At 41.3% G+C, this 21,470-nt stretch overlaps 1 protein-coding gene across 2 annotated transcripts in view; it reads left to right on the plus strand.

Annotated features, from left to right (window-relative positions):
- jph1a (junctophilin 1a) overlaps positions 1-20,850 on the plus strand; it is a 28,927-nt gene extending 8,077 nt beyond the window's left edge. For both annotated transcript variants that reach the window (XM_068581495.1, XM_068581496.1), the window contains 4 exons: positions 10,863-10,981; positions 17,065-17,810; positions 18,052-18,148; positions 18,326-20,850. In XM_068581495.1, coding sequence (XP_068437596.1) covers positions 10,863-10,981; positions 17,065-17,810; positions 18,052-18,132 — 946 coding nt within the window. In that variant the 3' untranslated portion in view covers positions 18,133-18,148; positions 18,326-20,850. The remainder of the gene's footprint in view (positions 1-10,862; positions 10,982-17,064; positions 17,811-18,051; positions 18,149-18,325) is intronic.
- Positions 20,851-21,470: the final 620 nt, after the last annotated feature.

Genomic DNA, 21,470 nt, shown 5'->3' on the forward strand with positions numbered 1-21,470 from the left:
GTCGCGTACGATTCCACCTTGGCTGTCCTCAATGGGCACGGCTTCTTCCTCTTCTCCAAATAGGGATTGGGTTAATTGTGTTTGTTTGTGTGTATGTGTGTGCACGTTTGATCTTAGTGATGGTGCCACCTCTTGTCATTGCAAAAGTATGTCAAGTTTTGAACTTTATGAAGTGGCAAAATGTACAGTAGCAATGACGCACAGAGCTTACAGTAACTGTAACTGTGGAAGGGACTGCCAGTAGTCTGAATCCGAGTCAGAGTAAGCGAGCCACATCCTTCAGTATATTTATCCCTTGACATATCTCATAATTATGGCGATGTGATGGTGTGAGGTAACACAACATTTATTGCTGACGGATTAAAAATAATGCACACACACACACAATAAATAATCGTGCCTCATAATATCTATATCAGTTACATTAATGACCACTGCCAGCTTGTACATACGGAAGAGCTATTCATAATGTAGCTGATGCAATGGCGCACGCAGGGAGAGTTATAGTTGAGCAGATTTCAAAGGAGCCACAGTGAAACAAAATGGCATTGTGTAATGTGTAATCTTTTTCTGTGCTCCACCATGTTATCATTACGGGAAATCAGAGTGAGCAGAAAGATGACAATCAATGGAACTTCGGGAGGAGTGTTCGAGGAATTGATATGAGGAAAAGCTGATTTGGCCTATGCTATTAGGGCTGTGTAAAAGGGATACTTATGTTCATATTTGTACATGACAACCATAATAATCACTTGTGCTCAAAGTAATTAATGGTGTTTCACTGTTTTGCAGTAGACCAAATTCTTCATCTGTATAAGGAAAAAGAATCAGAGCATATTCCAGGCAGAGGGGAACAGACATGCTCCTACTAAGTGGCTCTTAACAGTCGAGTAAAGTTGTATCCTACAAACAGGGCACTACAGTACTGTTGCCATTGATACACACTGTGATGCCATGCTACAGCCCAGTAAAAATGAATGATGTAAAAGAAAAAAGAAGAAAGAAAATGAATACATTATGAGAGTAAAAAAGCTTTTTTTTTTCTCTCCATCCCCAAGAGAAGAACATTTAGGCAGAAATCAACCCTCAACCTGACAGGGTTTGATGGGGGAAAGTAAGTGTGAACAATCTACACTTTACTGATAGACTTCTTGGCTGAGATAGACATATTGTCTGACTTACACTGTAAGAAAGCTTTGTTTCCACGGGGGTAGAGGAGAAAGCATGGGAGCTGTGTGTAAACGTGAGTGGACCGCTGGCCTGCGCCAATAGCAGCGCTGATAGGATTGGGTTTCACCAAAAGGCCGTTACAATGTGTGGCTGTGGCTTGTAATCTCTCGGAGTATGGCACACAATTCTGCAGCTTCTCACGTGCAGCTCGTGGTTTTCGAGGGGGGGAGTCGTGTGGCGTTCGAGACTGTTATGAAGAGGTTAACTCATGGAGTGGTTCACCTGCAATTATTTAAAATGTAAAAGTACTTCTTATACAGACGGTTTACCCACTCAATTTCCTTGACAAGCTTTCCTCAACATAGATAATGTAGAGTTTCCTACAACACTGCTCTCCCTCCATTAACAAACAGTGAATGGGAGTGTAGCGTATCTACTTGTCTCTGAATTAAGTGTTTATGTAACAGCGGTTAATGTGGACCGTAGTCGGTGCAGTGAGTTGGATATTGTATTACACGCACTGTGGTTTGAAATGTACGGCAATAACGAGTACACGCAGATAGCGTTTCTGTTCAGTAAGCTTGATCTCCAAGGATTCCCCCGTGTGTGTTCATGTGTATGTGCTGTCCTCCTGAGAATGACGTGACAAGGCATTATGTAAAAATCCCAAATGTCAATGTGCAATCGTGTCTAATTCTATTCGCCTGTTCAAAAACTGTTGTGTATGTGTATGTTGTTCTATATTGGTACTCTGTGTGTCAATACTCAATACTACTGTGTGCAATATGGATCAATGTCTCCTGATGAGGTGAATCCAGATAACAGCCATTGATTTACAAGACCATAACAGGTACATTATAATGAGTTCTGGGCTCTGCTAAAGGTGCTATAGCTCAATATGGCAAAGTTTCAATTTAGTGTACGTTATTGTGATGCTTTGTCTTTTTTAATTGATTGGGAGTTACAGCACTAATCAAGATAAAATTCAATACCGCCATAAACACTGTTGCACAATACTATCGGCATTTGCTTACTAAACTGATAGCTATGACTGATATTGTCTCACTGTATGTATTCTGATATCATCAACATTACTCATACATAACATTACATACATACATTTTAAAAAAAAAACAACATAAAATGCACAGATAAATAATGGCATTCATTGGTATGCTATTATTTACAAACACAAAACCATTTCAGTCTGTGTCGACTGAAGCAACTCTTAAATCTGTCTGGGTTTTTTTTCCTACCTGCTAACGCAGTCGTCTTTGACCTCTGGATACTAACGTGCCCCGCTAAATCTGTTCAGCCACTCTGATTGGCTAGCTAGGCCGCTTTCACTCCAGATGTTCACGGATTGGATTATGGAATCATCACTTCTCTTGTTGATTCACAGTATTGCTTTTCCACTGTGCTTCCCTTCGTGGAGCATGCAACCGCTCTTGTAATCACGCGCATAGATAACTGCATGTGAGTCTGGGATGCGTTTTCTTTAGGATTTGTTCAAGTCGGTCTGTTTTTCTGTTCACATGGCTTCACATTGAATATATTTCTATATATCTACTCACTGTCACCTTTCCACAATGACCCACTCAGTTGCAGTCAAAGATAATGAAGCATTGTTGTTCATATGTGTTGTATATATATTTGTTGGCTTTTTCAGTCACATGTCTTCTGATTGCAGGAGCATCATTTTTCAGTTGTGGTGAAGATGTAACCTCGTGCTAATGCTCCTTTTGGCTTTGCACTGAAGAGGAAACTGATGGTTGTGTGTTTATGATTAGGTGTGCATGAGTCTGTGTGTGCAGACAGTGGAGTGAGTGGTGGCAGGAGATTGGAGGAGAGCGCACAGACCATAATTAAAACTATTCCTTAAGCTCAAGTGGTTACCAAGCAATGTGACCTTCACTCGCAGAGGTCCAGCTTCGGATGTGGAGCCTCGTAGTTAAATGAGACACACCACGGAGCGGCTGTCTGTGTGTGTCTGTGTGTGTCTCCTCGTTTTCAGCCAAGTTGTAAACCATTTACAGTGGATTCACTTTGCCAAAGTACACTTAGATTTGTCACATTTTCAAAAACCGTTTGCGTGTATGTGCGTCTGTAGTGTGGGTTTGTTCATTTGCAAATTCATTAATACAGACCAGATGCCTGGTTGGACAGCCTGCTCAAGTGTCTCGGGTGGTTACCATGGTTACTGCCTCACCGCCGTCATCATCATGTCAGCCATTTGTTGGTTTTCTTTATGAAGTAGTGGAGTGAAGAGGCGGTGTTGGTTTTACATTGTGTTTATTCATCCTTTAAGGCTTGAACGACGTGTCTGGTTCCAGCTGGATTTACAAAAGAGTGGAAGATGCAGCACTATGGAGTCACCTTTATTTACACTCATTCCCACTGGGTCTCATTACGGCATGTCTAACTAATGGTCCTTTTCAACTTCTCATGCAGATTTTGTGTGTGTGTGTGTGTGTGTGTGTGTGTGTGTGTCTGTGTGTAAAGCAGAGTGAACACATACATTTGCATGCGAGTTAGCCCATTTTTCTTCCGTAGTTCAAAAGCTTTTGCATAAATGCGTGTTTGCATTGTGTGTATGCTGCAGGTGTTTAATGTTTGTATAGTTGTGTGACAACATGTCTTGATTTACATTAATAAAGCCCTGTGTGTGTGTGTGCGTGTGTGTGTGCGTGTTTGTGTGCGTGAAAACAGAGAGACGATGTTGTCTGACTCAAACATAAACCTGTAGATTCAGTCCTGAGATTCATCTTAAGTTCAGAATGTTGACTTATGTGATATGATGATGTTTTTAGTCAATGAACCACAATTTTAACAATTGTTTGATTGTTTAGGTCAAGCAAGGATACCAAATATTCCTATCTCTGTGTTGTCATTTTTAATTGAATTGTGGGACATTTTATAGAGATTCTCTAAGTCTCAAAGTCAAATCATCATTGTTTATAATCATGATTCTTCTTTTGGCACCTATGTTGTGTCGTGTATTTATTTGTGTTTTTTTGTTTTTTTATGTTGAGGGAGATCTGTTTTATAAGCCGTGGCCTCTTTACCTCTCCTATTACATTCTTATTCTTATTATTAGTATTATTATTATCTTTTTCAACTATCTGGATTTAATAAAGTCTTGAAAAAGGCTTAGGGATTGGTGTGGTGCTAAAAACTGAGTCAGTAGCTCGCCATCACTTAACGGAGACACAGGTTTTCATAATAATGTCATAGTAATTTAATTTAACAATCTGTATTAGCGTGGATCCATCATCTGGAACGATACAGATTTAATAACACTAACATTTTATGGACAAAACAATTGTGAGAGAATCAGATAAATTATTATTGAAAATGGAAATAATAGTTGCAACTATGCATTCCCCACTAAACGTTGCATTCAGTGATGTTGTGTGCTTCAGACAACTATTTTAATTTACAACAATTACATTTATGGCCAGTTTCTCATATTAGTTTCAGAGTTGAATCCACTGTATGGATGCACTTCTTCTAGCCCTGCATTTAAGTGTCCTTTCCATTTGCAGTAAAGAATTCATTCATGTTTTATTTCATGTTTTATATGTATATATGTTTTATTTCATGTATTTCATGTTCTACATGTTCCTTGATGGTGATTTTGAATAGGGGTTTGGTTTGGCTAACATCAAGGCTTAAAAAAACGAGAGATATTTCAAACCATGTTGGCTTGATTGACAGGTGTCTCAGCTTTAATAGTGGTTGTTTCCTCATCCCTGCTTCCAGTTGTTTGCCTCAAAGCGACATTGAAATCAAATCCAAGCTTCAAGCCGTTAGGCGACCACATCCCTGTTCTCCTGCAGTGTATGGTTTGGCCACCGTCGGCCTCCGCCCCCTTTGTGTCATTAGCTGTATCAGCTGTGGCCATGTTTCACGAGCAGTGTTGACACAAAGAGCACAGAGATGAGGTCTGAATTGCTGCCATTGCCCTTCACCAAAACAAGAGGGATCATCTCAGCAAAGGATTCTGTGTCACTCTCTCAACGCGCCAATGAGGGCTCACATTGCAGTCAGAGGAGTGCGTATCAGACCTTCAAGCATAACAGAGCTTGAAACATGTACCACACAAACACACGCCCGGTATTTATTAGAATAGTGTAGTTCAGCATATATGCATATTCATATTCACAGTTGTTTCTGAGAAGCACCTTGACACTTTCACACACTTAAAACTTGATATAGAGGCACACACACACACATACCTATACCGTGTGCTTTTGGATGAAGGCCAGGTGCAGTCTCAGTGGAGGGTTCAGCGCAGAGCTCCTGAATAGAGAACACCAGTGAGAGAAGATTAGGTATGTTTGTAATCCACAGCCAGAAATGTCAGTCGAGTTTGGGGATTTTTTTCTCCAGTTTAATCAAAACGGATTCTTCTCATTCTTCTTCCCAGAAATGTCTCTAACGGCCAGTTCATCCTTTGTATCACGAGTAAACATTTATTATTCGGGACAAAATAAAAATGGATTCTGAATCATGGAGATACACAAAAATATTACAAGGCATTCAATTATATTGTAGTTAGGTTTTCACAAATGTGTGTTTTTAAACTTAATTAGTGAGCTGTATAGATGATAATGGTAGATTGTATTAAAACTCAGCCAGCAGTTTGCTTCTGTTTCCAGTCTGTTACGATAAGCTAACAACCTGCTGGAGGTAGCTTCATATTTAGCTTATGAGCATCATCTCCTTATTTAACTCTTAGCAAGAAAGTAAATGTATTTCCCAAATATTGGATCATTTTCTTTAAGCTTTGTTATTCAGGGCTGTGCATATAGTCAATATTAGTATTTTTCTCCAGGGATTTTCCACATGTGTCTTTCTTGTGTACCCCTTCATTTCACAATAGCCTGCATTAGACAACTACATTTTCATAACTGGTCATAACCATATATCATCCCTGCTCATCGAGCCGTTTCCCTGCACCCTGCAAATGCTTTCACCCTTGCAAGTGTTCTTCATATCTTCATGTGCACTATTCAAGTGCCTGTTTTCTTTTTATTCTTGCCTTTGTGTTTGCATGCTGTCACGCTACCTTGAACCAACCTTTGTATGTTTAAAGAAAAACATATAGTTTCCTGAGTTAGAAAGTACAATTCTGTTTGGCCAGTTTCCAGAACGGAGAAAGAAATATGCTACTTTTCTCTTTTGGCCATGCATACATCTCTACTGCAAAAAATGACAGGATAGAAGAAGAAGAAAAAAAAGACAAGGAATGTTCCTGGAGCCCCAGTCTGCCAAACCACCACGATGTCCTAAGATTTAAAATGCTTCAAGTACAGTAACCATGCCCAAATATTCTGATTGTACAGCTCCATAGCACTCTCATCAGGATAAAGTTAGCTTATCTCATAATAACAGTCACTTCGTCTCACATTTAAAGCCTCATTTGCTGTCGCCATTGTCCCCCACCATTGCAGCCCCTGGTAATGTGAGCCCAGACATCAACCCAGGAATAATTCCTGAATAATTTCAGAGTTGGTTTTAGCTAACCACTAATGGTGTTAGTCACGCTTGAGTAATCCTGAATTAGCACCAACCGGGAATTCAATAGCAGGCCTGCACGGATATGAGAGATATGTGCAGGGCAAACTAAGTGCTAATTTGTGCAGACTTTCTGTGATGTGCGGTGCTGTTCCTTTGGACCTGGGGACTGTTTGGGTAAGATAAAGGGCAGTCATTTCTGTTGATGTGTAATATCCTTTCATGAGCAGATTTGCTCACTCCGAACAGGAGCATCAAATGAAGCACAGTCTTGAAATATGACTCCCGCTGTGTGGTAGCTCTTAGTCATGGGCGATGAAAGAGAGTGATGAAGTTTAATGGAAGATCGTTGAGTGCTGATTTTTATCACTGGTAAGGTCGAGACTAATCTTCTATCTTATTATATACTGTACAAGTCAGCATTTCAGTTACCAGGCTTAACCGCCTTGGCGGGGAGAGGGAAAGAGATGGTGATGAAGAGAAGGAAAGGAGGAAGGAGGGGGGGGCATTATTGGATGAAGCAAAAGGGTGAAGGAAGGGGGTGCAGAACTGTGTCAGCATATGTGATGGTGATTCCTCAAATAGGCTATAGCCTGGGGAGTGATGGACTGAAGCGTCACTTGGGGGTGTCGGGCGATTTGCACACAATCACACACTGGGGGCACAGAATTCAGATACTGTATTCTGCGGGAGGCCTAGTTATAAAAAAAAACAAACCTTAAAGGAGGTGGCATCGTCCGGCATGGGAGCTTGGGTTTGAAATGTAACCCGGCAGTAAAATTAGAGGGACTGAGATGCATAACTCAGCAGTTCTAAATACCCGGGTGTCATTCTCTTTCTCTCTGCAGCTCTGGCTCTCCTTGCCACCTTTTTCTAGGTCTGTGTTTTTACCTCCCTCATTCTTTATCTCACACACACGCAAAGACACACAGAGAGAAAGAGCCGCACCAGCAACACTCACTGCCAAACTGACTCAACACTTTACCAAGCAATTCATTTGTCACAGTAATGAAACAACCAAGCGGTGTTGTGGTCCAAAACAATTGCCTCAAAGCATTTGCTCCTTTCTCCACTTTGTCCAAATTTCTACAAAATGGTGCGCGGGTGTGTTTGAGTGATATTTGCATTTGTGCCAGCAGGTGCATTTTGGGATTTAAATACCGTGATTTGCTTGGACCCATCCCCAGCACTCAACCTGACAGGAGCGCCGGCGGAGCCCAAAACTAGACATGAACAGGTGTTGCTTTATATTCAGAGGCAGATCTGCTTCAAGTAGGGAGGCTGCAGACTGCTGACAAGTAACAGAACCTCAAACTTTTCCAGAGGTCAATCGTCAGCTTGCATATTGTTGTTTACCCAGACTTTGTTTTGCCTTGTACGTGTGACAATGCATTACATAATTTAGCCTGAAAAAGCATTTGTCCGTCTCTTTGCGTCCTCCTGCACATTGTCGACAGTCATTGCAAGCCGCAAGTCCGCAGGGGAATGCATATTAAAGCTGCTGCAAGCAATGTTTTATTATTAACAAAAGAATGTGTGCAGTGAGAAAGGGGTTTCTCTAAGCGATGAACCCTTACCACGCAATTTCCCTCAGCTGTACGAAGGATTTTATCATCTTTCTGCACACATTTTATCTTTTTTTTGTTCATGTAAAAAGCCGGACAGTGCATATTGATGTACAATATGTCAACGTTGTGTTTATCGCTTCTTACACTGCCTTCAATTGGAGAAAAAAATCTAAATGTTGCCTGTTTAACAGTCCATGCATTGTGGAAGGTGCTGGTGTCACTCGCTAGTTATAATAAAAGTGAACATAAGAAGACATTTTCCGAAGCCTGGAAGAAAACCAACGAACCCTTTCGTCTCTTCGCTCCACATGCCCATGTTTTCTCGCCTCTCATTTCACTCTTGTTCCACCGCTCGATCACACCTCTACTCCCATCATTCTCTGCCTGTCACCTCCCACGACCAGACATCCTGTCTGTGAACAGTCTGCATCGCTTCCCGGGTCTGCCCGTGACTTTATGCCCACTCTACCTAAAGGGAACTGTTAAAATCCTTCGACTATGTCACGGGCACGTTGTATGCATTCATGACGCATTCAAGCGTCCTTTCGTTTGCTTGTACATTTGACACATTTCAGAAATAGAAGCATGTATGTCCTTGTGGCAGCATGAGTGGCAAGTGGATGTCTACGGTATACATATCAGTAGTGTGATGTAACTGGAATGCTTTAATGTCAATTTTAAACATGGAAGTGCTCTTCAGTAAGACTATGAAGCTGCTTCTAGCCACGCCGTTGAAATTCTTATGTTTGTAATAACTCATGGGAAGAAGCAAAGCATTGTGTGATAACTTCTTCGATCTTATTTTTATCTGCAGCTGGTCAGTGTTTTTTAGGAGGCTGTTAACGCAGCCTGAGTGTGTCCTTTGTCTGTGGGTGAAGCAGGGACTCTCTCCAGCCAGCATATGGCTCCAAATGCATTTTAATGTCTTACTGTCCCAGCGCATAAAAAACAGGTCAGTCCAGAGTCCAAGGACAGAGAAGTAGTCGGAAATAGAGACATCTGTCCTTTGGGGTCACTCTGACAGAAAGATGGAGAGAGGGAGGGAAGTAATGAGAATGAGGAGATGCAGCGTCAATAGACAGATGAAAAAGGATCGGAAAAAAAACAAAAAAAACAAGAGCATTGATTGAAAGAAAGAGGGGATGTGAAAGAAAGAGAGAGAGGAAGATGGATGAGTGGGGTTAAGCAGGGCACAAGGCACAGCTGTCAATACTTATAGTGATACTTGGACAGTCCATCTGGATCCTTGCATTCCATGTTACACTGTCATGTATTGTATAAGAGGCGCTCTCGCTGTTCATACAGTGAGTGACTAATCCACTAGCTTTAACTGATGCATATCTTTGCATAATTATGTGTTTTTTGAAGGGAGTCTGGTGGCGGCAGTGTGCTGTAACTGTAGCATCATCCTTGCAAGTGAATATGCCCTCCTGTAATGATGCATCTGTTTACATATACAGTATCTTACGGTTAAGTTTTCATGGGATTTGTTGAGCAGCTGCCATAATACCTGTCAGTGCTAATGCTAAGCCCACATTGCTTCCACAATGTATTACTCTTCTGCCTTTTTGGTTTTTGAGCATCAGCATAGTGCAGATGTGGATGCAGGCTTTTCTCTTGCTGCTGGGAAGGCTACGTATCGTCATTACTTTTGTAGGTTTATTGAGTAGAGTTAAAAACACCTTCCTTCAGATGGGATTCAAACCTATCCATCACTATATATATATATATATATATATATATATATATATATATATATATATATATATATATATATATATATATATATATATATTACAGTTGTTCAATAGTTAAGAATGCCTTCATGTTCAAAGCTCCCTCTGGTTGCAATAATCTACCTCTAAATATTCGATCCATATATTTTTTCCTGTCTTCTTACTATAGGTTCAGTTGTGCATCTCAATAATGACATGAATACTTTTCTATAACGTATGAAAGAAAGATCTATTTTAATGCTCTGTTTGAGTATGACCTCCTGATTTTGTCTGTCTCACTATTTTATATACATATATGTATTCTAAAACTAAGACATCATGTTCACACCTTTGTTGTTGAGGACCTTCTTGAAAATGAAACATTTCGAGGGGTAATTCTTAATAGAGAACATTGTTTTCTTTTATATGATCCTGTACCGTGTGTGTGTGTGTGTGTGTGTGTGTGTGTGTGTGTGTGCCTTTTGGGCTCTGGTTCAGCAGCAGCGCAGTGCTCCAGACTGGATTAAGGTCTTGCTTGGATGTGGCTGCGCTCCATTTGGAAAATCAGGATTTGGATTTGCGGTAGAAGCACAAGGGGAGGTGTTGTGTTATCCCCAAGAGGGACGGGCGGAGTGATATAGCTCAAAGATCAGGAGAAAGAGGGAGGTATGGAAGTAGAGGAGGCGCAAGAAAGAGAAAAAAGATAGTCGGAGGGGAAAAGCTGATGATGATGTAAATGTCATGGATGACATGGTCACTTCAATAATCGTCTTATGTTTCTAGATATCGGTCACACTTCTTTCAAACATGGTGCCATACATCCTCTTTTTGTCTTTACCTTGGAGTTACCGTGCAACTCTAATATAGTCTCTAATTGTGCTTCTTCCAGAACGGCCCATGCCAGGACAAAAAGCGAGGCTGCAGACCAGGCCGCCATCTCTGCTGTGCATGACTCGGAAATCGCCAGGACGGTTGCTCGGGAGCTCTCCCCCAACTTCTACCAACCAGGTAACCTTTAACAACAAGTATTCATGCACCCGTGTGATATTTAAAGGGTGTTCCGAGAGGCAAAGTGTGGACATCAGACAGCCTTAGCAGTAATACTAGATATATTCTCACTCTGAATGTGAAAGAAACACTCGGACTGCATGTGCACTGAGGGGTCAGGGAGGTCACAGTGTGTAATGAAATACAATACTTTGACTATCTTTGACTGGTGGCTACATTTCCATAAACTCCTGGCAGGCTATGAATGCAAACAAGGTTTTCGGACATTTTAGACAAGACATGACTGACCCGGAGATGAAGTTGCATTCCTTGCTAAGATTATCACAGAAGCCTGGTTTAACTCACGAGTTGTGAGACAGTGGGACATTTACCCAGTTCCATAATACAGTGCCAGGACTGTAATCAAAGACTAGAGAGGTAATGAGGATGACTTCTGACACCACAATAGGGGCCTATGTGTGTGTGTATTCTGAATGGAAACCTCCCCTTTGCTCTCAAGGGCAAGTTGTTTACAGCTTGCTAAACTTTGTCGCCTTGCATTTTGTCAAAAACAAGTAAGAAAAGCAAAATGATTTTATGTTTGGATCAAACTTAAGTGCTTTAGTGGAGTGTAGAATTGTCTTACAGGTACAGTATGTGTGAAGGTCAATGAAACCTACTGTGCCCTTTACCGAGTAGTTCTCATCTTTCCCTTGCATGGAGGTTTAACAGGCACACTGCCACAGTATACAGCAGCTCACAGGGTCAGGTGTCGACTCTACTCTGTTTAGTTAATTTACAAGGTAAGCAGAGTTTTACAAGGCAATGCCGGAAATATATTACTACGCAAACAGTCAGGGGTACGAATCCTTTTTGGTCAAAGAGGTGGGATCAGAGGTGGAACACAAGGGCACAGAAAGGACAAGCAGAAAAGAAGAAAGAGTTTTTAATGGAGCATCACCTTATTGTTTTCGATTGATTCATTCTGTTTTTTTCTGGAAGCATTAGGAGACCTGTGTTTGTTTCAGCTAATACATGAAAAAAATTGGAAAAATGATCAACCCATCTTTGGTGATACGTTTTTCATTTCAACAAAGCAAACTCATATATTGAATGAATTATTTGAAATTGTTCTATAGTCGTCATTTGGATGGATCGGAGTGCCATAAGTGCCATGTCATGCGTGTCATTTTTTGTTTATTTGTATTTATCTCGTAAGTTCTGGTTGCTTCTTCCACTGTTTGTAATATATTTAGGCCGATGAGCTAGCCGACCTTGGGCCCTTGCCAACAGCCACCATAAAATAGTGGGTGACACATCGATTGACAATGGGACCCAGTCAAGCATGTCCCTCCACTAAGCCGCAGAAATGGCTGGCCCGGGCCAGAGACATCCTGCGGCTTGTTTGTGTTGTGGAAAACGGCGATCATGCTTGGCAGGTCGGGTGATCTCCGGGTTCACAGGTCTGTGCAGAGAGTGTCCTTGCCTTATAAGTCAGATCATGAATGAGAAAGCAGCCGATGTCATAATAATGTGCAGCGTGGGGCGACATCTGAGTTGCAGTGTTCAGTTCAGTTATGTAACAGTGTCTGGTAAGCCCGGCCGAAAGCCAGACGGGCACCTGCAAAACAAACAAAAAAAAGCAAAGACATTTCCTATACATCCATTATATTTCTAGTTTATGAAAGTTATTATTTAAAGTTGGATTCTTCAAGAACACATGTAAATCTGGAATGGCCTACTTTGTGCTTCGGCAGGTGATACCATGTTTATGTGCAAACAGTATCCCCTATGTGCAGCTTCCTGGCAAAGTAACCACAATGGTTGTTGACTTCAAAGAAAAAAATGTACTGTTTTAAAATATTCCAAGTGGGTGTAGAATCAATTTTAGTATTTGTCAATTTGTCTATCCTGATGCTTCAGTGAGACAAAGCCACTCAATCTGAGTACCAAGCATTAGGCAGAATTTGTGTGACTTTCCCAAACTAATCTGCTCTGCTTCCTCAATGTCTACCTATACAGGGGAAATATTCTCACTTAGCCTCATCCCGCAGCTTCTCGTAAGTCCTCTAAGGGTAACAACCAAGGTCTAAACCCCTTGTTGTTTGTAATTGGCATTTCAGACTCATAGCAGATTATCACCCAGATTGGGAGTGTGTACTTCAAAAGGGAAGAGATGGTCACAGGGAATGGGACCCTGACCTTTATGATTGGTTCACACACAGCACCCCAGAGGGGGAGCAGCAAGGCGTGGCCTAAGTGGTGACGTTAATTGGGCTATATTTGGTGCCGATGTGTGCTCACTGGGGTCTAATGGAGACATAGCTGAAATCCTTATGCACTGAGAGGAGCTCGGCCCTGCCCTCGCCACTCTCATAAGCTGACGCGCAGCAGCTGTCCCTTCCTTCAGCCAGTCATCAGGGCGCTGGGAGGACGGGGGTTGGAGGGGGAGCAGGGATCCCACTTCGCCCTGTTTGACCCAGTCAAGGTACACTTGGACCAGGTGGAACCAAAAAAACCTGGACCTGTCAGAGCTGAAACCCAGACATGAGCAGGTGCTGCTTTATATTCATCGCAGCAGGTGCCGTAAATTACATTTCAAAGCTGTTCAGCTGGTTTTCAAAGTTATTCAGCAACTTCTTTTAAAGATATTGAATATTCATTATTTGACAATACCGCTCAACTGATCCTTTTTCAAATACATTTTTAGGGGAAAAAAATGCATCAGAACAGTATGAAAGGCACATTTCCAAGAAACATATCATTTGTTTTCCACTTCCGGATTTGACTCAGTGACTTCTGGCATGCTCTATTTCCATCAGTCACATGTCAGCTCACGTGAACATGAGGCCTCCCGTGTTCTTCTTTGCAATGGAGCCACTTACAAACAAAGCACAGGAAGGCCCTTATTAGACACAGCCAGCCACTACAGACAAAGGGACATACTTTATTTGCATGTGTGTGTATGAGTACAAATGCAACTAAGTGTGCTAATATGCTCATTAGCATCGCAGTTCAGAGCCTTATCTTTTTGATAATAATCAAAATACTAGTGTGCATGTAAACGCACCCTATGTAACAGTAATGTAATCTGGCTAAACAATAACAGCTCCTCCTGCCCATCTGCCAGTGTGAGTAGGAGGAAGAAAGAGAAGATCTAAAAAGCTACAAATTATGTCAGGAATATTAAATATAACAGTGTAGAGAACATGCTGTGATCACAACTTACTGAACACATTTATGTATATGTATATATATATATATATATATATATATATATATATATATATATATATATATATATATATATATATATATATATATATATATATATATATTGCAGCATAGAATTAAACATACCACCTACATGGATGTACACTCTTACTACTTCTCTTCATCTCATATTCAGGTCAGTCGGGGTTAGGCTAGCTCTTAAAGAGACAATCTGTTGGGTTTTGTGAGAGTATATGATCGCATGTGTGTGTTTGTGTTTGTGTCAGCAAGTGTGTTTTGCCAAGAGTGCACCGGAGCAGAAAATATGCTGTGGACTAACATGAGGCAAACTGGCAACCACAGCCTAAACAAAAATGTGTATTCTAGTAACCCTAAAGAGAGAACGAATGAGGCAAAAAAAAGACCATATATTACAGTTCCTGAAAATAAATGAAATGCCCTTAACTTACATTTGAGTTTTAAAAAAAAGGCTATTATTTGTGCTAATTGTACAAATGAGATTTGTTGTCTTGGTCATAGCGAATACCATGGCCCGTTTTAATGACCCTCTCTAGGAGGCTGCAGACTCAGCGTAGATGAAAGAAACAAACACACCATTTGAGTAATTGAGTCCCAGTACATGTTCCAGCTGACCTGGAAGAAAGATCTTCCCTCACTCATCACAGCAAGATCTACAACATGCTAAAGTGTTTACAAAACACAAACAAAAAGCTTGTTCAGCATGTTCTGGAATACAGCATTGCTTCAGAAGTGTAGTGGAAGCCATTTTTAATGACTGCCGTTGTTGCACTTCCACACGAGTGTGAGGCTGGGGGTCATTTTAGAGCCGAGAACCATTCAGAAAATGCCTGGAACCCCTCGCAGGAATCTGTCCCCAAACAGAGTGAAACTGCTCCGGCCCGCCCACGGAGCCCTAACTCTTATTGAGTTATGGTGTGAAATTAAGCGCGGCGGATATATTAAGCCTCGCAATTGTTCAAATGTCCCCCCAGTCTCTTTGTAGTGGGTCTTATTGGTTGTGGTTGTCATGAAACAAATTAGAAATGCCATGCAGCTAAAAAATACTTCGGGCTCATGAGTACCGAGGCCCAAAAGATTCTAATAAGGCTGTTTACTGTGATAGTGGATTGGGAACACTTGTTACTTATTTTTTATTTGTTGTTTGTACAATGCTTCTTGAGAGGATAAGTGTCAAATCTAAACCAAAATGAAATACTATCCACTGAATAATAGCGTGTAAACTTAATAGTGGTCATGCATATGAAAGGTAAATCCTTTTGATTGATCTCTGCAATTGGCCCGTTTTAAAACACAATAACTCAGTCAATACTGAACATTAGAATCACATCACCGTACACTGACTCAGGATTTAGTATCTGGTGGGGGTGAAGAAGAGTGAAAAACAAGCAGAATAGTCTTTTCCTCTATGTCTACCTTTATTTTATTACTTATTTGTTCAATCTATATTTCTAGATACATTTCTCTCTATTTGAAATTGTCTTTATGGGACATGCAGGATCCCTCTCGGCTCATGCCATCTGATGTATTTCAAACAAAGCAGCACTGTCTCTTTCTTAGTCACTCTGACACCATTTCATTGAGGCAAAGTGAAACAGCCTGACGTCTCTAATACATATTAATTCAGTACAGAATAAAGAGACAGATAAAGTGTAATGTTTCTCACATTCAAGAGGCATTAAATTGTGTCCACACATCACAGGACATAATGCCCGTGAAGAAAATATAGTACATACAGTAGAGTAGATCAGTGCGCATTCAGACCTGTGTGAACAGCCCAGGACCTCATAAGAGAGATAAAAGAAGTAACCAACAGTAGGAGCTTCCCTAGACAGAAAACTAGGCATCACTGCACCTTAGGGTCGATTCTCTTTATCTGTACAGCCGTGTTGGTTGGATGCTGAGAATGAATGAGACAAGGGCCTTTCCAGGAAAACAACATGCTGATAAAAGATAATGGCTGATGATAAAAATGAGCCTGCAGAGGAGGCTTACTTAGTGAAATGGTGTTTGTGACCCTGCATTAATCAGTCTATTTTCCCCTGTCTCCCCCAGTCTTTGCAGAATGATTGCATATATCATGTTGATTCATGAATATTTTAATTGAAAGTTCAACTGTGCTTTGAGCCAGCTCTGATTCAAATTTCGCTTGCGGTGGAACTCTCCAGTCAGGCAGGGTGGATCGCAAATTAGGAGTTCTCTGTGACGCTCAACCATTTTGAAGAAATATCTAATTGCAAATATTTTTGACTCATTTCACATGATTCTGAATGATAATCTTTACATCTTTATTCACCTTTTCATTGACAAAAATATTAGAATTATTATGGTGTGCGTTTTTCCGGAATCTGTACCAAACAAAGATATGTTCTTTAGCCTGAAATGATGATGAAGAGGATTTCAATTTAAATTAATGTTGCCTTAATTTTGCCTGCAGTGATTTGAAAATTGCAGTGGGCCATATTGCAATAGTGCAGGCCTAGTGCTCTGTTCTCCTAATCTGGCTTCTTGGACAGTGGCCAAGGCAGAAATCTCAGGGTTTGGCTCGATTTCCAGTGTCAACATTGAATTGTCTGAACCTCAATAAGGTGGCATACAAATCTTGGTGGGCCTGTAAGTGATACTGTCAGGATATGTGCGAGCTAAGCAGGTGTTTGTGCCCTTATGTGTTATCATTACATTCGAGTCACAGTGCTAAATGCCCGTTTTTCTGAGAGGCGAATCCCTAGTTAGAAAGCTACACAGTTTTAAAACTTTTTCCAAAATCCTTTTCAAAGAATAAGAAGAAGAATGCTTATGGTTTAGGTTTGTATTAATTGTGTTAACTTGCATCACCTCTCTCTCCTCTGCAGGACCTGAGTACTTAAAACAACCACTGAAGGAGCCTGTGGAGATTAAAGAGGTCCCTGTTGAAAAGAAGGACAACTCCCATAAAGATTCTCCCCACTTCTACCGCAAAGGAACCACTCCTCCACACTCCCCTGTGACCAGTCCTGTGACCAGTCCTGTAGCCACGCCTCCCCCCTCGCCTCACCACAGCAAGAAGAAAGGTCAGCTAGCCAACAGCACCAGCCGCAAAATCAGCAAAGAGGAAAAACCGTCCCGCAAGACGAGCAAAGAAGAGAAGTTAAGTCATAAGACCAGCAAGGATGAGCGGTCTAGTCGAAAGCTGAGTAAAGAGGAGAGGCCGGCCGTCACCGATGGCCCTAAGAGTTCTCATGTGCACGTCGAGGCTTCAAATAAACCCACTAATATTCAGCAGCCAACCCCAGCGTCCGCTCCTTCTCCACATCCTCCGACAATGCCAGTCAATGGCCAGCTCCACACCGAGTACCACAGTTACTACGTGAAGACCCCTACAAGGGTCCAACCACCACCGGAGCCTGAGGAGGAAAAAGATGAAGAGCCCAGTATCCTGGACCTGGCACGTATGGCCCCACAACCCCCTAAGTCCTATAGTGTCCCCCCTCCTAAGCCAGCCTCCCTCCGGGAGAACAAGAGTGACCCGAAACTCAGGAAGCAGGATTCCCTAAAGCCAAAGAGCCTCGCAGACACAAAGAAAGCCAGTATGGACATTGCAGAAAACATGGAAGAAACAGTAAGTAGTGAGATTGATGCCAACCTTAAACATAACTGGTATTAGATTTTGGCAAAAATAATTGTATAGCGTATTTCCCAAAATATCTCGCTATTCCATTCATACTGTCCTTCATGTCCAGATGGTTTCTTACAATCTTGTTATGTTCGGATGTACTGCAGCAACATATCATTTGTTTGTTGTTGGAGATTATTATGCGATATCTGATCTTTATCATCATGTCATTTTTTTTTTTTTGCAGGGTCCTAACTCAATCCTTGTTGCTATGGTAATGCTGCTGAATATTGGCCTTGCAATTATATTCGTCCATTTTCTGACATGATGATGCTGTTTCTCAGGTAAGTTCAGTTTCCCCAACACTTTTGTTCATCACAAATTGAATAAGGATAATAAATGTGTTTCTAAAGATAAATAGCCCTCTCTACTCCATGTCTTGTGTGTCCAGTCGGCCACAATGTGTGTCTGAAACTGGACCAGCAGCCAAATAAAGCCTAACAAAATGTTTTATGTTGCAGTGAAACCACGGCATGGTTGCATCGCCAGCCTTGAACAAAAAGAAAATGGCGCCAGTGAGACACAGGGGTGGCCGTCCGTAGGTGTTTAGGTATCAGCGTGACACCGAAGAGAACCAGGAGGAAGGCCTCACTACCACCAACCTGTCACGGGCCTCCTTGAGGGCCAGTCCTGTGAATTAGCAATCCTTTGGCTTCTCTGAAAGCCGAGGTGAAATGTTGTGTCTAGTGAGATTTTAAAAAATAAATAAAAATAAAAGTTAAAAAATGCAACCAAACATACACAGTCCGAAAAAAAGTAATTGAAACCCACACGCGTGCTGATCCAAGCACTGGTCGCTGTAGGCCACTGCCTTGGCAGAGAGAGTGGTGGGCTGACAGACTTTGCTGGAAGAGTGTGGAGATGCACTTTTAGATGACGGGAGCAAACAGCTGCCTTTCTATTTTGCCATCTGACGTTTTGATGGGGAGATGTGAGCCCGGCGGCCGGGAGGGAGGGACGGGAGGGGGGAACAGTCGCTGCGCGAGAGTGCTCGGGTGTTCCGAGCGTTTTCTGGGGTTCACGCCACTCTTGCGACAGGAAACTGGGCATGGACGTTGCCAGCAGTCAGTGCTCGCACGGTCACTCGCCAGTCTTACTCTGTTCGCCCAGTCGTCACTGCATTTTTCTCGTGTAACCCCAGGTACACTGCTTTGAAACACTCCCCCGTGCATGGTACAGTTTTAACATTTTGTTTTTTGTTTGTTTTCTGTTTGTTTTTTTGTTCGTTGTTGTTCTCTGAATGTTGGTTACCTGCAGTCTTGTAGTAAAACAGGAAAGCTCTCCTCTCAAAATGAGTGAACACATTTGTTTTCCCTTATTTTGACATTTTACTCATTTCTAATCATTGAGTTGTAATTTGACATTACACGTTCATGTTACTGAAAGTGCAATATGTTTTGTTTTTTTCAAAGAAAGGCTAATAGTATATTTTGCCAAAAAGGGGCGGGGGCTATTGTACTATTACATAAATCCTATGTACCATTTATTTTTGACAGACTCAACATTTGAATAGACTGGTTCTGAGGTCGGGGTGTTACTTATCAGCCAGCATTATGTTTATGAAGGAGATTCACACTTTAAAAGCTACCTAGCTCTGTGAGAGGGAAGTAACAAATGTCTTATGCTATTTATTAAATCAGAAGGAAAATCGTTTCGTTACACGTGTCGATTTCATTGACCATGTCGATGAACCCTTTTGCTTGAATTCCTTCATTCTATTCTTTGCTTTCAATGTTTCAGCATACCACGAAAATGCAAAGGGGCAGCAGCTTCTGTCAGCCCAGCAGTGCATGTGTGCTTGTGAACCTGGATCAAGACGGTCTTGTGGACAGTGGAAGTTGAATTTATTCAGGTTGAGGCCATGGGAAATATGGCACCAGGGAGAATGAGAGATGCCTTGATAAGTCTTTAACAGTACTACTGTTTACCTCAGAAAAAAAAGATGAGGATTGGGAGGGAGGGTGGGGGGTTGGGAGATGCCATCCTTGTCTTAACTTTGTCTTGTGGGGGGATATTCTGACTGTTGTCATCACCTGAATCATGCTTTTAACTTGCCTCACTGTAGCTGTTTGTAGTCTTTGTTGCAGGTATGGCATGAGTTTCTTTGATTTTAAAAGTGGTTATTTATATGACATATACTGTCATCACTACCAAGGTTAATTTATTAAATTCAACTGAAGTGTTTGTGAGCATTGGTCATCATAAAAAGGGCTTTAATATGTCTCGTTTTTTTTTTTTTTTTTTTTGCTGCAATTCAGTTTTGAAGTTTAACTTGACTGTCTGTTACTCAATGAGCAGCACGTTGCATTTGGAGAATGCTTCAGTCTGTTAGATGTTTGCAAACTGTCCACATAAGTAACTATCAGAATATATTCAAATTGTGGAATAGACAATATAAGCAGACTAAGACACTATATTTAAAAAAAAACATTGTTATATTACAAATGTGATGTATTAAATAACGATTTTTCACCCTGTCTTTGCTACACCCTCTTTTCTTGTTTTAACTGTCTTCACACGAGCACGGTGAAGACTGGAGTTTTCCGAGGGTTTAACAGAACAGCCTGTTTATGGGATAATTTTTGAAATGCAACATTGCATGTTGGAGTCATTTATATATAGATTATTATATACTATTTGTAAGGATTTTTACAGAGCACAATCCAGAATCTGGTATGAGTTGGTATTTTTCTAACAATTTGCACACCTGTATTTTGACAATGAATATAACTTGTTTGTAATTGGTAATGTAATGCACATATGATCATGTTTGACAGTGGAAAAATTCTTTATTTCTAATTGGTTGTACTGTATGTACCATTTGGGGATGTAAAAGGCAGATGTACTTGTTTGAGTATTTTAGGATATAACAAGGAACTGTGCGAGACTTTTGATATCTCAAGGTTCATGTTACCCCACTGATTTGTGCAAAATCTTTGGAGATGAAGTTATGTGTATAACAATAAAGATGTTATGCCTTGTTAAACTCCATGTTGTGTATTTCTCAAAGATATGATACTGCTGAGCTAGAAACACTACAGCACACCATATATCATACAACAAACGTCAATGGAACATAATATATATTAAACTGACATTAATTAACAGATGGATTTGAATTGATGGATACAAAGATTTCTACTTGCCACATGTTCACCTCTATGTATCGTTGAGGTCCATCGTCTCATCTGTTCCTAACCTCCCAGCAATGATGGCCTCATGATGACCTTCTCATAATGAGATCCGGGGGGAAAAGAGTCGGCATGAAATCAAAGTCCTCGGCGGGGTCTCGCATTAGCGGTGCGGGCGCAGGCAGGTGCCCCAGTTTGTCTCGGGTGAGATTGTACTGTTTCCACTGCTGATCGGCCTTGGCTTAGTGTAGTGTTACACCAGCTACGGCACCTGCCTGGAATCAGCAACGCCATGTCTTGCACTTACTATGCCCTCTGCCCTGATGCCGGCAGACAGTGCAAAACCTGCAGAATTCTCTCGTCGCAAACTGCTACATACAGTGTCAATGTTGGAGATGATTGAGCTTGCAGTACATTTCAGATCGTAACGTACTCGTATTGCTATTTGTTTATCATAAATGCATACCATATTTGT

This window comes from Clinocottus analis, unplaced genomic scaffold (assembly GCF_023055335.1).
Source record: "Clinocottus analis isolate CAN_PGR_092001 unplaced genomic scaffold, fCliAna1.0.p SCAF_18, whole genome shotgun sequence".
Lineage (NCBI taxonomy): Eukaryota > Metazoa > Chordata > Actinopteri > Perciformes > Cottidae > Clinocottus > Clinocottus analis.